Consider the following 18,236-nt stretch of genomic DNA (forward strand, 5'->3'; position numbering starts at 1 on the left):
ACCCCGAGAGAAGAGGGGTTTCCGCCGCCAGCAATGTCCTTTCCTCCTAGTATGAGTAATGCTGTAGTATTCCCAAGCAGAAATCCAAGCGATAATAAAGCAGGTATAGCTGTTCCCTACAATCACAAGACGAGGCTTGTTGAGGGTGAAGTTGAACTGTTTTAATGGGGGCCACAACTGGCCTTTATGCAAGTCCCCATGCAAGGAGTTTTGCATAACATATTTCAGGGACATTCCCCACTGGAGGGGACTGTGACAAAGTACACACTGTAATTAACTCTCAGGTCCAGGACATACATAACAAAAACACCCCAAAATATACACATAACAATTAGGTACCCCCTCAAGTCCTATATCCCCGGTTAGCCTTGATCTGAGTGCCCAACATATCCGAAAAGCGCTCAGATCTCAGGAACGCAGCTGAAATGCCACCGGGGTATAGTTTTGACCGACCGCACACGAGGCGCCTGCCCAAAAGAGTTCCATGAATTCAGGCGGAATGGTTGGTCTCTTTCTCGAGTACAAAACATAATAAAATAATGAAGATAACTGTTTGTGCCCCTTCGTTCTGGAGTTTACTCCCCCCAGATGCCAATCTTCTCAGCCGACTGCTTAGAATGTTAGGATAATTGCAGTTTGTTAAGGTGTGAATGAGGTCAAGTAGGTCAATGAGCGGCACACAACTGTTGTGGGTGGTCTGTCCATTCGGTACTTTGTTCAGTATATGAATCAAATGGGGTAATTTGTTCGGTGATGTTCGTATTCCGGACCATTCAATATAAAACAATAATTCAGGGACAGGGTGATCTGTCACAGCATGCGTGCCATTGATGATGACACAACATACCCCTTTCTGTCACCCTCCTCTCCGTGCTACTCTGATTTTAAAATGCCCAGGTCAAATGTCTCTCCCAGCATGGTCCTGACCACTCTCAAATTATATACTGAAAGATAATGTTGAATTTGGAACCCTAAAATGTTGCCAAAAAAGGAATCCACTATAGATTTGCCATTACAAAGCCATTAGTGAACAGAGAATAGACAAATGTAATTGCAGATTCCGGACAAGTTTCCAACCTGTCTAAACTTGATATACTGTTATCACAGTCACTCTTGATTTGGAGCCCTAAATGCAGAACGAACCCTCTATAGCAGTGGTTCCAAAACAAGTCCTCGTGGCCCACCAACAGTTTAGGTTTTGTCAGTATCTCCATTGAAATAAAAAAGGGAAATACATAAATCCTTGATTGTTGATTGTGGGCCATGTTCTTGTTTATTCCTTACCATATTCAGTGCGCCGACCATTTTTACAGTTTCTCTTTTCTTAGATTTGGAAGATACACCACCATATTCTCTGCAAGGCAATGAAACGATTTAATTTAAGCAAGGACTGATACAAAATATAGATTGTGATCCTATGCACGAGTTATGTGTGATTCTGTGTAAGAAAACACCCCAAACTGTGTTCTGCTACATCTCCTGACTACAGTATTTTCCTGCGTGAATAGCATTAATAGCTGTGTTAAGTTTCAATGTATATGAGTAAATTAGCAACAAAGACATTTCCTTTTTTTTTTAAATTGGAGAGATCACTTTTCAGAGTCCAAGTCCGTTTAGCATCCTCAAAAAATTACGTGGGTTCAAAAATTAATATATACTTTACAACTAGACAACCAAGGAAACAACAAAGTCTTCTAAGCATTTTGATATTTCCTTGTCATAGTATTACCATGCTGTCCTCGTATGTGTCCAAGATAAAGGAAGACCTTAATTCCCCCAAACATAATGTAGTAGTGGGATGAAATACTCAAAAATACCAGTACAATTACTTGCTGTGCAGAAATAAAACCGATATAAGATTTCATTTTACCTGTTTCGTGCACTGCGTCAAAATACGGACGTCACTCTAGCGACCGAGTGCCGTTCTGAGCGTCAATCACTGTATAAACCTGTCTAACCCTCGAGCACATTGCCCATTTTTGGTTCCTTAGTGGTTCTAATATCACTTTTTTAGTTATTTGGCTTATTCTGGTTTTTGATACGGCTTTCTTTTGACTCCTGATTTCTGGTGTCCCTGACCCAGCTTGGCTATTCTTTCTCGGCTTGGTTAATCTCAGTTCTGGAATTCCTTGACCTTGGTCTATCTCCTTGTTTCTGTCTCGCTGTTTGCCTTTTTGAGGTTCTAGCGTTAAGTACAGCCATTCTAAAGGCCAGTAATATGCTATACCATAATGTGATTTACCGGAAAAAAATCACAGCCCATAGACCAGAATGAGAGGCCTCTGATTGGTGGAGCCTCTTAAACCTTAAAATCTTTGCAGGTGGGTCATTTTTTTTATTTCTTTTTTTATTGCAATCGCATTTTTTTATTGTTTTAATGCAACATCTATCTGTATAATGGATTAAAAATATGGGCAATTTTAAACTACTGTTTCCCTTTAATTTATAATCTATATAAATTATACTACGATTGGCAAAAATATAGATTAAATGTTACTACTTCAATACAACTAAATGTGTTCTATATTGTCTGAGCTAACTTTTGATTCTTCCAACATTTGGGAGGGTAATGCCATTTGAAACGATATGCAGTTTGCAAGTCCAGACATGTCTCGTAATGCACTTTCATGAAGAGAAGGATAACTAATCAGCCAATCTTTATGGAGCTATAAAAATAATACCTGGATGGAGGTATTATTAAATTTCTAAATATATATTGGATGTCAAATGTTTTAACAAATTAGTTTTTAATTATACCATTGAACATGTTGCGTACTAGCTAACGACAAAACAGCTATCTTGTGTAAATATTACAGTTGAAGGGTGTGAGAACACATAGGTTAAGAGCAGCAGTCTCCAAAAAAGGAAATGAAAAATGAATAAAGAAATAAAGAATTAATAAATTAGCAAAATAGTTTTTGTTTGAAAAAATATTGGCATAACATTTATTTGAGCACGGGGTGCATAGCTAGCATATACCCATATCATAACACAGCAATTGTGGGTACGGTAGTTCTTTTTTTGACAAATTTAAAGCTTTCAAATTTTGTAAATTTACAGTTTTTATTTTTTACTGATTCGTTGATTCTTTATCAAACATATTTGGGAAATGAAAAGCTTTATACAGTATATACAGTGTCTTTTATTTTGCAATACTTTACACAGGGTCTGAAATGTTGGTATAAAAGCAAGATAACTATAACCAAGATAGTCAAATATCTTGGTTATAGGTATGTGTAAGACCCGTGAAGGTATTGGTAGCAGCAGAATGTCTGCATGTGAGCATAATCAAATGAATCAGACATCTACATGGTGAGATAGAGGTTTTGAGATAGAGATGTAAAAACTACAAACACAGGATGAAATTTATTTCCATAGCAAGCACAGCTAACCGAAAATAGTGAAACGCGTGGATTTCTATAGCTTGGGTAGGTTCTTCCGACAGGGTAGATTAGCATGGTATTATGATATATACAATATATATCTGTTTGCTACATTCTTCATGCAAATAGAAAAAACAATGCAATGTAGATAATATGGATGCCATTTCCACAATTTTTGTTGTACCTTTAACTTTTTCCTCGTTAATTGTCGAAAGGTGGCAAAATTTGCCAGCATATGAAAACAAACAGCATGTTAGGGACAAAGTTGGTTAAAATCACAACAGCAGTCTACGTGTTTCGTACCGAGTACGTTAACCAGACTCGCGAAATGCGTAGTTTGTACCTTTAACTTTTGTTTGTACCTTTAACTTTTTCCTCGTTAATTGTCGAAAGGTGGCAAAATTTGCCAGCATATGAAAACAAACAGCATGTTAGGGACAAAGTTGGTTAAAATCACAACAGCAGTCTACGTGTTTCGTACCGAGTACGTTAACCAGACTCGCGAAATGCGTAGACTTCTGTTGGGATTGCAAGTATGCCATCATATGCCGCATAACCTATCTTTTAATACCCAGAAATGGGAAATACATGGAGAATCAACAATTTTAACCTACTTGGTCCCTAAGTTGCTCTATGTTTTCATAGGTTAGAGACTAATGTAACCATCACAGGCAATTCAGCAAAATTTTAACAAACATAGCCTGTAACATATACACTGGATTTTGCCATACAGCTCAAAAATGGCTTCATGGAGTCCATAGACTCTGTATCAAAATCACCAAAATGTACTGATCCCCCCCAAGCACCATAACCACTACATGTATTATTCTGGTTATGAGTGAACTTCCCCCATTTTTGTCAAACAAGCAGTTTCACAAAAACGTTGGCTCTCCTGTGAACCAATGTCTGGATACTCGGTGGGATGGGGTGTATCACTGCAGATGATTTATGCTTTGAACTGATATCTGTGTGTCAGCTGCGTCAGAATGCAGTCACTCACACACTTGGCATTACAGCATAAAACTACAGCTGTCACAGATGCAGCTGTCTGCGTCGTATGGGCAACCAAAGCTTTTCTGTCTTATGACACTGGGGACCAACAAGTCAATTGGGAAGTTTTCACCGACTGTCTGAACCAGACAGCTTGTCTGCTTTTGTGTGAACCATGACATGCAGGCAATACAGATGGATTTATTCACTAAATGCCAGAATATAGTGAATTGAAAATCAAATTGCAAAATTCTCCATCTCATTCTACAGCTCGGCTACTTTTGCTATTAATTTTGTTGTAAATAAAGTTATATTCACAAGATGAAAGGGACACCACATCACAAAATGCAATTAATGTTGAAATGACGTTAATAGCCAATAGCAGTAAGAGGAACAAAGGTCAGACTCAAATCTTTATTAGTGAAGCATAGACGCCACTAAGGACAAATGGAGAACAGTGAAATGACATCATGCACAGCATTCCTAGGAGACAGAATTCTGAATTATGAGGGAGAGTAATTCTGGTCTGCAGTATAATGTGCATTAGAGAGCAGGAGGAAGCAACAGCGAGGGACGCAGAAACATAAATCAGTATGGGAAGAGCTTGGAAAAGAAAAAAATCATGTAGAAAGAAAATAGGAAATAACATTTGAAATAACATAATTAAAGGAACACTATAGTCACCAGAACTACTACAACTTAATGTAGTGGTTCTGGTGTCTATAGACTGCCCCTGGAGGCTTTTAATGTAAACTCTGCCTTTTCGTAGAAAAAGGCATTCGTTAATGGTTTACCCAGTAAAGTTAAAGTGGCACTGTAACTCCCCCCTCCGCTGAAAAATAATTTCGTATTTCGTAAAGATAGACTCTATAGCAAATACTACTTTTGACTGTGTTGTAATTTCAGTGAAATCCAACCAGGTTGAAAGATATACAGAGAAAAAGTAAGGACTGCTTTGTCTCTGTATATTTCCTCCACCTGACTTTCTTAGACTCTTGGCGGAGCTACAGTGTCAATTCTGACAGTTGTCATCGTAGAATTCTCCTTATACCTCAATGTTGTACTTTCACGCACTCATGAGAGTACAGCAGAGACTTCAGCTCCCAGAGGCCCCGGTAAGGGTCAGGTTCAGGTGAGAAAATCTGCCCCCCGGCCACCGGACCACCAGCAGCGATGTCACCGTCTGAGGTCTTTGCAAATTTCAGCAAACTCCCCAGAAGATGGAAGAGCTGTTTTAAACTGAACCCACGGACCTCCTAGCACCAGAACACTTTTATTCCGATTAAGTTGTTATGGTGACCAGAGACTCGAGAATATTTATTTGTTCAGACTATTTTCTAATAAAAAAAAATCTTTAAACAAAGAATATTTTAGTCTTATTCAAACACAAATGTAGAAACTTTATAAATAAAAGTAATCATGAGAATAATAATATTATACATTGACAGGAACTCAAACCCTTGATGAAGTGCATTGAAAATATTTCAGAATTCATACATACGAATTTCCATACTGGGAAGTGGAATGTAGAAGTATATACAGTTCTCATAACTTCTATAAACAAGTACCGGTAGTTAGTTACCTTCCACCTGACCAAATAGTTTATAGATAACCCTTAAAGAGCAACTGGCCCTAGTGAGACTTCAACACATGCAAATAAGAATTCAAAATTAGCTACGAGTTACACTAGTCTTATTTTTTCAAAATCCCACTGGTTTCCTTTTATACACTTAGTCAGACGTGTTGTGCAGGTACCATCTTAGTTTAATCCCTGCAGTGCCATGCACATGGAGTATAGATGGCACTAACGAAGGAAAGAATGTCTGAATGTACATGAACTCGTACATTTCTGTGTAGATGCTCGAGTAAGCTCGACACGGGCCTCACCTGGGGACGTATCCCACAAATCGGAAATGCAGTGAGGGTAAGTGCATATAAACCCCACAGTAACTGCTACAGTACTTTTTACTCCGGGGAGGCAGAGGCGGCTCTCTAATTAGGCGGTTTAGGCGGCCGCCTAAGGCCTCGCGCTGGCTGGGGCCTCGCGGCCGCCTAAACCGCCTGTGGGCAGAGTGTGTCAGGTCCTCGGTCAGTGACCGAGGACCTGACACCAGGAGGGGGCCCGGCGGCTTGCCCGGTATGCCGCCGGGTGCGAGGCCCCTCCTGGCTGCCAGCCAGCCACCGCAGACACTGGTCTGCAGCTCCGCAGTGAGCAGAGCTGCAGACCATGTGACTCGCGAGAACCGGCCAATCAGAGCGTTGCCGCGGGTTACCACGGCAACGCTCTGACATCTCGCGAGATTACATGGTCTGCAGCTCTGCGGAGCTGCAGACCGGGAGCAGTGGCCACCGGACCACCAGGGAGTAAAGGTAGGCTATATCTAACCCCCCCTCAGCCTCACCTCCCCCACCACCCTCAGCATCACCACCCTCACCACCCCCCAAACCACCCTCAGCCTCACCACCCCCACCACCCTCAGCCTCACCACCCCCCACCACCCTCAGCATCACCACCCTCACCCTCACCATCCCCCACACCACCCTCAGCCTCACCACCCCCCACCACCCTCAGCCTCACCACCCCCCACCACCCTCAGCATCACCACCCCCACTACCCTCAGCATCAACCCCCACCACCCTCAGCCTCACCACCCCCCACCACCCTCAGCATCACCACCCTCACACTCACCACCCCCCACACCACCCTCAGCCTCACCACCCCCAGCATCACCACCCTCACCCTCACCACCCCCCACACCTCCCTCAGCCTCACCACCCCCACCACCCTCAGCATCACCACCCTCACCCTCACCACCCTCCACACCACTCTCAGCCTCACCACCCCCACCACCCTCAGCATCGCCACCCTCAGCCTCACCACCCCCCACTACCCTCAGCATCAACCCCCACCACCCTCAGCCTCACCACCCCCACTACCCTCAGCATCAGCCCCCACCACCCTCAGCCTCACCACCCCCACTACCCTCAGCATCAACCCCCACCACCCTCAGCCTCACAACCCCCACACCACCCTCAGCCTCACAACCCCCACACCACCCTCAGCCTCACCACCCCCCACACCACCCTCAGCATCAACCCCCACCACCCTCAGCCTCACCCCCCACATCCCTCAGCCTCACCCCCCACCACCCTCAGCCTCACCATCCCCCACCACCCTCAGCATCAACCCCCACCACCCTCAGCCTCACCACAACCCTCAGCCTCACCACCCTCCACTACCCTCAGCATCAACCCTCAGCCTCACCACCCCCCACCACCCTCAGCCTCACCAACCCCCACCACCCTCAGCCTCACCACCCCCACCACCCTCAGCATCAACCCCCACCCCCATCAGCCTCACCACCCCCCACCACCCTCAGCTCACCCCCCCACTACCCTCAGCATCAACCCCCACCACCCTCAGCCTCACCACCCTCCCACCACCCTCAGCCTCACCATCCCTCACCACCCTCAGCATCACGCCCCCCACCATCAACCACCCCTCACCATCAACCCCCTCACATCAACCCCCCTCACATCAACCCCCCTTCTCACATCAACCCCCCTTCTCACATCACCCCCCTTCTCACATCACCCCCCTTCTCACATCACCTCCCCTTCTCACATTAACCCCCTCACTCTTACATTACCATCACCCCCCACACCATCACATCCCTGTCACCATCACCCCCTCTCACCATCACCCACCTCTCACCATCACCCACCTCTCCTTCTAACCATCACCCCCCCATACACACAACACACTTCCAGCAGCTACCCCATACACATAGGGTCTCAGACAAAAACGCAAACATGCTCACAGAAACATACATTCACACACAAGGATACTCTGTCAGACACACTCTCAGGAACATACACAGGTAAACTGTGCATCAATGTGTATATGTGACACTTTTTTGTTAGTGGGGCCTCATGTTTGAGTTTCGCCTAAGGCCTCATAAAGTCTAGAGCCGCCTCTGCGGGGAGGGAATACAAAATTGACATTTCTCTGGAAGTGACAGTTCCACTTTAAAACGATACTTTAAGCAAAATTACTACAGCTCACTGTAATGTTTTTGCTACCTATAGTCCCCTGGAACTCCCCTCCAGCTTAATACGAAAGCATTTAAGAAAAGTATAAAGTAATGTCAATGTCATCTAGGATGGATGAAATTAACACTGTTTATGTGGAAGTGTTACTTCGCCACAAATGTTGAGTGCGTGATATATTGACCAATGCCCCACTTCCATCACTGACACATTTATGGCTAAGCACTTTTACCACAACTTCACTGAGTTCATTTCTTTTGACCATAATTAAACAATCGTCTTTTAACTAAAATGCCATCCTGCCCCAAGGCAGACAGTTGGAACTTCAATTAACCCTGAGCTTTTGCCTTGCCTTGCCTCGCCATCGCCCACTGCAGGGCACGTCTCCCCAGAACCCACCATACAATGGTGTAGTCATTTTCTAAAAGCACTGGCCAAGAACTCCTGTAAGTTGTGACTAAAAAGACAAACAACAAAGAAGAACAAAGAAGAAGGGACAGAAGGAGAAAAGGTGGATAGCAGAATGTTTCCCCTTTCTAACTGTAACCTAACTCGGCCATTTACGGTATATCTCCACGTAATATGGACTTCAGCTGACCCAGGCCAACAGTCATGAGACCCTTCCCCAGAGGTTGTCTTTGTGGCCACAATATGACATCCCCTTAGTGCAGGACGACCATTTCCTTTTATCAAACAATTCAAAAACAGGTAGCAAGGAGGGAGGGGAACCAGCGCCTGACGCGTTTTGTGCTGCTAAGCACTCTGTCTAGGACTTTGACCACGCTTATTCAAACAAACTATTGTTGACCATAGAAGGCATAGCCACCATAGCCACCACAGCAAGCTGTTAGGATTTTATTCAGAGTGAATTAAGGGGAAAATCGGAAAGTAGGGCTGATTTCTGAATAAATGAATAAAATACTAACAAAAACTATAAAATGTTTACCAAGTGCCTAAAACATGTCTAAATGGGTATATCATTGAAAATAGTTAGGCTAAACATTTATCTTGGGATGGCAATGAGTTTTTACTTTTACTGATACCGGAGAAACTGACGGAAGCCAAGCACAGAGAGATGGACACAGGTTTCTTCAGGAAGGAAGAGATTCTTTATTGGATCACCGATCGGGACTCAGAGGGACTAGCGTCACCAAAATACAGCAAAGTCTGAGTACTGAATACATAGAGTACATTCCTTATATAGCACTGTAGCTCCTCCCACAATTAACTACACCCACACATACCCTTAACCTATTTAATAAATAGAGTCTAAACTCATCCATCCGGTCTAACCACGTGGCTCATCTGATACAAAGGAGAGGGACGCGTAATTCCAGTTCTTACATTCCTGCACCTGGTCAGTACAGTGATAACAGTATCTTAGCTACGTGTAATTAACTTAACTGATACTACAAACACATATACATACATATGCCTTGTGGCAATCTTAGCCTGCTAAACTTGTATTTTACTGGAATTACATCACATTCCCCCCTTTGATGCCTCTGATATTTCACAATTACTTGAGGCATCACTTAACCTTGGTTTGCATATACCTCAGGTTACCATGAACCAGACCAGACTTATCTTATGATGTGAATTTTTTAACACTCATCTTCCTGCATTGGTTCTCCTTGATCTAGAGCCTTATACTTATATATCGCCATTATCTGTGCAGCAGCCTTCCTCTCTGCTATACTTCCTATCAGGCTTTGCACAGACCTAACTACTAAGGGTATAAGACACGGTAGGAGTAGACACAACAGTAAAATCAGTAGGACTCCACCTACCACTGCCTTAAGCCCTCCAAACCACTCATACCAGCTACCAAACCAACTACTTGGATTGTACCCTTTCCATACCTGAGTAGGCACATGCACTAGTTTAACCATATGGCTAGTAAGCTCAGCTATTGCTTGCCCTTCGTCATCTATTTGAAGACAGCAATTGCTCAGGTTAAACTTCCCACATACACCTCCCTCTACTGCCAAAAGGTAATCCAAGGCTAATCTATTTTGGTACACTGCTGTCCTCATCCTGGTATTATGCTTCGCTAGAAGATTGAGTGCTTGTGAGGTCTCATTAGTAATAATCTCAACCACCGCCTGTAATCTTATAATACGGTTGAGCATATAAATTGGGGTTCTATAACCAAAGGTACCATCTTCTGCCCACGTGGCTGGCCCATAATAATCTATGATACGCTGGGGAGGCCATTCATTATCTTCCCAGGTGCCTATCTCTAAGGGTCCCCTTTTCTTCCTATGATTCACATCATACACTTTAACACCTAAAGTCTCACCTGTTTCAATCGGTAACAAGAAGAAGGATGGTTTGAGCATACCCAACACACATGCCCCTTCCCAGTCCTGTGGCAACTCCGAATAGGCTTTCTTACCACAGATCCAGTACAAATTTGCTGGGGCTCTCCAGGTAGATGTGATGGATAGATCAAACCACACATCCTTTAAACTGGCATATCTAGCAAACGGGTTAGATGGTTCTGAGACATTTGAAGCCGACCACCAAGTTGTATTTTTAGTATCATCATCATAAGCTTTTTGCCCTAGACAAGTTAATTCTCCTACAGAAGTATTATACATTATTCCTTTCCTTGCTATGCAAACATAACCTATGATGGAGGTCTTTAATCTCCACTCAGATTTACCTCTAACACTCAAATGATAATCGGCTTGTGTAGATATTAGTTGGTCAACTGCCTCAGAACCGGACATTACCTCCTTTGCTTCCCAAGGCCATTGGTCTCCCATGTTAGTACCTCCACACACATAGCAGTTGGTAACATTAAGACTACCGGCAATACTTTCAGCTAGGTCAATGAACAGGTTTTTAGCGTTATGGGGGATCTTATTATCTATACTCATCTCTTCATAAAAGGAATGGTATACTTGATGAGTCTGGGAGGATACCGTATCAGTCTCTATTCCTATAAACAATAATGTCCCAGGATCTAAACCCGTCCCGTATATCTGAAACCCAAATAAATTTCCATACTTATCTAGGAACTTGTCGGGGTTATTAATAAGTATATGGACTGGGTTGCATTCCATAGACTTACAATAAGGGCTAGTCGGCAACTTAGTCACTATCATGTCTTTATCTACTGTCTGTCCCCAAGTCGCCCACCCCACACAAGACCAATATGGACAAAAGTTATAGTCTTTATTTGGGCATCTAGGACTCACATATTTATTTTTACCACTGGGACAAATATATTTATCATTAGACCCATACGTCCTCTCCCATCTAAGATCCCCACATACATTCCACGGTTTTCTACCACTTGATATCGCCTTACATGCATCAAATAGCAGAACACCCGAAGAATGTACGGATTCTAACACCGTCTTATTAATTAGGGTCCCCTGAGGATCTCCATTCCTGAGAGTCAACCAAATTGTACGAGGTTGATACTCTGGACTGAAGCACTTAGGTTCTCCTACTCCTAAATAGCACACACTATAGTCTATATTTAGGTATCTACATCTTGATACCTCTCCTTTACATTCGTATTGAGAATGCCAAATTAGGGTTTGGGAAATATGGTTACCTGTTCTCGTAGTCTTAATGCATACCTCACAGCTAGGAGTGTCGGTACCTCTACCTTCCTGAATATAAAAACACATATAAATAAACACAATCAAAAGCACATCTTTCGCCGTCATCCTCAGTCTTCGTCCGTGCGATGGAACCTCAGCTTCCAGGATGTGAGGGCTGCAGGGAATGGAGTTCTGCTCGTCTTCACAGGTGTCCCTTCGAGACTTTCCTGGCTTATACACTATGTGTTGGTAAGCGGACAGGCTTTATTATGGCCTTCTCACTCACACCTGTAACAATAAAATTTGTAATCCACAATAATTCCTCGTTACTCCGACTGAGTAGTGCGTTTCAACCGGATCTTGCAGGGATTCTCTGGATCTGCTGTAATTTGCCAAGAATCGACTGCTGCTGGTTTAACCCTGGAGTGATGTATCCACGGAGTCACTTCTGCTACTTTTATTGCTGTAGGGGTAGACAAAAGAACAACATAAGGACCTCTCCACTTGGGCCCTAACGGTACATTATTCCACTCTTTAATCCACACTTGGTCTCCTGGATGATAACTATGAACAGGGGGATAAATATTCACAGGTAATCTATCTTGTACCCATTTCTGTACCTCCTCCATAGTCTTACCCAACTCTACAACCTGCTGCCGGGTAATTCCTTCTCCCAACTGACTCAAGTCCCCCCTTAAGTTACCAAGTACGGGAGGTGGTCGCCCATACATGATTTCAAAAGGAGAGAGGCCCATCCTTCTGGTAGGGGTACTGCGGATTCGCAATAAAGCTATGGGTAAGAGAACGTTCCACTTAAGTTGGGTTTCCTGACACATTTTAGCCAACTGGTTCTTTATAGTTCTATTCATTCTCTCTACCTTACCAGAACTCTGGGGTCTATATGCAGTATGAAGCCTCCACTTTATACCAAGCATATGAGTCAGTTGTTGTAGGCACTGATGAACAAAAGCTGGACCATTGTCCGATCCTATAGAACAGGGTAGTCCATATCGGGGTATTATTTCTCGTAGCAGGAATCTCACAACTTCTCCTGCTTTCTCTGTACGAGTAGGACATGCTTCTACCCAGCCTGAATAGGTGCACACAATTACCAGCAGGTAACGATGTCCACCCGATTTAGGCATCACTGTAAAGTCTATTTGTAGATCGGACATGGGGAGTCCCCCCATAAACTGGACTCCTGGTGGCTTTACTGGTCCTTGTCTTGCATTATTCTTAGCACACGTTACACATCTGCGTACAATGGCCTGAGTCAAGTTGGACAATCTTGGTATGTAGAAATGTTTCCTGAGAGATTCTTCAGTACTGTCTCTCCCAGAATGTGTCCCGTTGTGATAATTTTGGACAATTTCTACCGCTAGTGATGCTGGTATGACTATTCTTCCATCTTCTAGCTGATACCACTTGTTCTCCAGATACTTTCCCGGTTCAGTCTTTAACCACTCCTCTTCTTGAGCTGTATAAACTGGAGTCCATTGGGACAGTGGAGTTGGTATAAGAGCAGCTATATGCCCCACATACTCCTGTCTTCCTGATTCAGCAGCACGCTTAGCTGCACTATCTGCCATCCGATTTCCCTTGGTTACATCACCATCTCCTCTCAGATGCGCTCGACAATGTATGATACCGACTTCTTTCGGCTCCCACACTGCTTCCAATAGTTGTAGGATTTCAGCTGCGTACTTGATTTCTTTGCCTTCTGAATTCAGTAGTCCTCTTTCTTTATACAAAGCTCCGTGGGCATGAGTGGTTAAAAACGCATACTTAGAGTCCGTATAGATATTTACTCTTAAACCTTCAGCCAATTGTAACGCTCGTGTTAGTGCTATTAATTCTGCCTTTTGTGCTGATGTTCCTTTCGCCAGTGGCCGAGCTTCTATCACCTTGTCTATTGTTGTCACTGCATATCCTGCATAGCGGATCCCTTCTTTCACATAACTACTGCCGTCGGTATAATATTGAACATCGGGGTTCTGGATGGGAAAATCACGAAGATCTGGTCTACTTGAGAATACTTCATCCATTACTTCCAAACAATCATGTTGACTTTCAGTAGGTTGCGGCAAAAGGGTAGCTGGATTTAAGGTGTTTACAGTCTCTAAATGCACTCTTGGGTTTTCACACAACATTGCTTGATACTTGGTCATACGGCTGTTACTAAACCAATGATTTCCTTTGTAATCCAACAACGTCTGTACTGCATGTGGGACTCGTACATAAAGTTCTTGACCCAGAGTGAGTTTATCGGCTTCAGCTACTAGCAGGGCGGCTGCAGCTACGGCTCTTAGACAAGGTGGAAGTCCGCTGGCCACTGCATCCAGTTGCTTAGACATGTAGGCAACAGGTCTTTGCCATGATCCCAAGTACTGTGTCAATACTCCCACAGCCATTCTTCTTTGCTCGTGTACATATAAGTAGAATGGTCGTGTGTGATCAGGTAGACCTAATGCTGGGGCACTCATCAAAGCCTTCTTTTTTTTTTTTTTTTATAATTCTTTATTTTTGTCGTGCAGGTGAGTACATTGCAACAATAAACGCCACAACAGCGTATACGTTTTATACAAGGTAAACAGTGGCAAGGGTAAATGCACGTTTTTTTTTTATAGTAGGATACATAAAACAAGTTTAACTGAACAGTTTCCAGAGTAGATGCGTTTCCAGAGTAGAGTTAGAGTGTTCGATGTGTGTGAGGGAGGAGTGTGGTGTAGGTGAGTTGTGTCGGTAGTACAGGCTATGTGCAAAGTGAGAGTGGGTGTCCTGTTTGGTCGTTAGTCTGGCTTAGGCAAGTGTAGAGTATATGGACCTCATGTTAAATGCACATATGATCATTCTGAGCTAGGCATCAATACATTCTAATGGCAGGATGAATGTAAAGTAGTATGCTGAAACGAGCTTTTGCAGCTTTCTAAGAGCACATAGTGAGTTTGCCTAAGAGGTACTATAATCATGACTGTGTATCAGAGTAGGCTGCTTAATCATTAGTGTATCACAGTGATTACCAAGTTTTCCGAGCGTCTGTAGTGAGAGCTATCATATGACTAAAATGCACACAACATAACATTAAACCGGCTAACTTTAAGCATTTCTCGTGCACTATTCCTATGTTCCTAGGGGGGAGTATTTTCATGCATTCTCCAAGTATGACTATTGCTGACTAAAGCGTTACAACATGTATTAGGGTTTAGACTAGTGGTAATACTGGCGCTTGTGTTACGTTATGAGCCAGCTTTCAGGATCGGCACATGTTATATGATGTAACTCGACTGTAATAATACCATATATATTTGCCCCTAACCGTTGCACCCTAGGAGAGTATGCTTAATATTGCTAAGATATGCTTAAAAGACGCTTAAAATACGTTTAAAAAAAAAAAAAAACGCTTGGAAATTTGCCTGGCATATATTATTACGTTCTAATAGCAGTGTATTAATTGATGCTAAGGCCAAACTGTGCCTTGAATAGTCCAGTGCGTGGGTTTGTTTAGCCGATGCCCATTGATGGCAGGCTGCTAGCCCCTGATATCGTAAGTCCACCTTTCAGTGTGCGGGTTCGCTGCCATCCACGCATGTCCGCATGCTCCTGCATCTCACCCACAGACAAGTAGCAGAGTCCCTTAACTGGTCCCGGGCTTCTAGGTATTTCTAGTGCTCGTGAGCGTTGCCACCAGGGGTGTGCCATTCGGTCGGGCGGCTTGTAAGCACGGACTCGTCCTCCGCCAGTGCGTTCTTGCTGCGATCTGCTGTCTGCGGGAGTGTGTGGTTGTACCACCGCTAGGTGCCGGTTGTTTGTCTTTGGGGCCGCTGAGTGCTGGGCAAGCTGGGTCCTGTTGCGTGGTGTGAGATTGTTTGCTTCGCGTGGGGGGCCCGGTGCTTGTGCCCGCCCTTTTGAGTTTCGGCTCCGCTGCATTCTGGAGGCCGCTCTGGAGTAACGGTGTGGGTTCCATTGCAGACTACGCCGAGTGGCCGGTCGGAGCCATGCCGTCACCTCTTTCATCGCTATCCTGTATAGCTGTCTCTGGGTCTTGAGTCTTGCCCACAGGTAAGTACTTAGGCGGTTTATGTACTCCAGTGCGTGCTTGGGCGGTTTAATTGGTGTGGGCTTGGGCCTGTGCTGCGTCCACGCCGCCATTTTGGCTGGGCCCAGTAGGTCTCGTCTGGTCATACGCTTATTCATCCCCATGTGGGGTCTGTTAATGTGTTTGTCGCCTGGTCGTTTGCTTGTGCCGGGATATCCCTCACCGGCAGGGGGGGTGGGGTGATCTGGATCTTGAGCGGTGCAGTATTTTCCCGCTGGTCTGTCGGCGGGGAGGTCGGCCGCCTCTCCCACGCCGGTACGCACTGGTAGGCCGCAAATCTGCGTCTGCTTCAGAGTGCCTCTCTGAGTCCGGTGGTCCGGTCAGGTAAGTCCCCGGGTGCCACCGCAGCTTTGCTGTGCCTGATTAGGAGGTTCAGTGTGAGTTTTTGGTTAAAAGTCGCTTGATTGCAGGGCTTTTTCACGGAGCTCCTGCTCAGTGCGACTAGTCTGCTTGGCGGTCAGGCCCCGCCCCCCCATCAAAGCCTTCTTCACATCTTCAAATGCCGTTTGCTGTTCTTGGGTCCATAAGAAGGGGTCGTGCTCTGTACCTTTGATGGCTGCGTACAGAGGTTTTGCCAGTATCGCATAGCTGGGAATCCATATCCTACAGAAGCCTGCTGCCCCCAAGAATTCTCGCACTTGTCTTCTATTCTTGGGTATTGGTATTTGGCAGACAGCTTCTTTTCTCTCTGGCCCCATAATCCTTTGACCTTCAGAGATATGGAATCCCAGATACTTGACAGTTGGCAAACACAACTGAGCCTTCTTCCTGGACACCTTGTATCCTGCCTTCCAGAGAATATGTAGTAGATCGTGCGTTGCTTGCTGACATTTTTCTTTTGTAACTGCTGCTATCAACAAGTCATCTACATATTGTAACAATACACATTCTCCTGGGATAGACTCGAAATCCAGTAGATCTTGACTTAGAGCTGAACCAAATAGGGTAGGTGAATTTTTAAACCCTTGGGGCAGTCTTGTCCAAGTCATTTGGCGTTTTGAGCCCGTTACAGCGTTCTCCCATTGGAAAGCGAAAATACATTGGCTTTCTGCGGCAATTCGGAGGCAAAAGAAGGCATCTTTGAGATCTAAGACTGTGAAGTAAGTAGCCCCGCCCGGAATTAAAGCAAGCAGGTTATATGGATTGGGTACTGTAGCGGAGAGCTGATTTCTCGCAGCTATTCTCCACTTTAGATCCAAGGAAGGCTCAGGAACAAGTCATTAGTAAATCCACAGCAGAGTTTCCAGCAGGTAAAACGGTACAGCAATATCCCCACAGCACTCCCAATAACTGGACGACACACAGTTTCAGGAGTAGAACTAACTATCGTTTATTCCAGGGTTTCTTATAAAGCCTGCTCCCATGCAAGGGAGGGAACTACAACAATTATGATAGTAACCAATAACATTCTTGTTACCTCCCACACATCTCCTCCCCTCAGAGTGGGTCATAATCCCCTTAAGTTGTACAGTAGTTTACCCCAAACTTGGATGTACCTCTAAAATATCATATAGCTTTAATATCAGGGTACCGCTGGGTAGCCCTGATCTGGGTGAATATAATATCCAAAATTCACCCAGATCGGACCAGGGGTTCGGCAGTTACCGGCAAGGGAAGTTTGACCGACCGCACACGAGTTGGTATCCGAAAAGGGTTCCATGAGAATGGGCCCTGCGGTCGGTCTCCGTTCAGTAGTTAAAATAGACATTTACAATTGCCATCCACATTTACATTCGCCTAGATAGTGATTCCCTCATTCGGTACTTTATTACTACCGAATGGGGATTCGTTATGTCTCTCCGTTCGGCAGTTACGGAGCTCTGGAGGTCTCAGCGGTGTTTGGTTGTCTGAGTGTCCGATTTGAGTTCCAGGCACTCGACGACCAAACACCGCTGGGATTTTCATGCGTAAGATGGCCGCCGCCACGTGTACGCATGCCGAATGGCGGCCACCCAGACACAAGGTTAATGCCGGTTAACTTGTGGTTTGGGAAAGAATGTGAGCCTTAATTGCTGGCACACTTCTCTCCGGGGTGGCCCCTCCGTTCGGTAGTTTCCATACGTATGTAGTACGGATGGAAACTACCGAATAACATATAATTCACATAATAAACAGACGAACAGCAATTTTAACATAGGGAAAAATTATACGGACACA

The 18,236-nt window shown here is 44.5% G+C and overlaps 1 protein-coding gene across 1 annotated transcript in view; it reads right to left on the bottom strand.

Moving 5' to 3' along the window:
* The window catches only part of LOC134609086 (ATP-dependent translocase ABCB1-like), a 63,597-nt gene that overhangs the window by 34,631 nt on the left and 10,730 nt on the right, over positions 1–18,236 (bottom strand). Inside the window, exon 3 of the mRNA XM_063452479.1 lies at positions 1,285–1,354. Coding sequence (XP_063308549.1) covers positions 1,285–1,354 — 70 coding nt within the window. The remainder of the gene's footprint in view (positions 1–1,284; positions 1,355–18,236) is intronic.

This window comes from Pelobates fuscus, chromosome 4 (assembly GCF_036172605.1).
Source record: "Pelobates fuscus isolate aPelFus1 chromosome 4, aPelFus1.pri, whole genome shotgun sequence".
NCBI classification, from domain to species: Eukaryota; Metazoa; Chordata; class Amphibia; order Anura; family Pelobatidae; genus Pelobates; species Pelobates fuscus.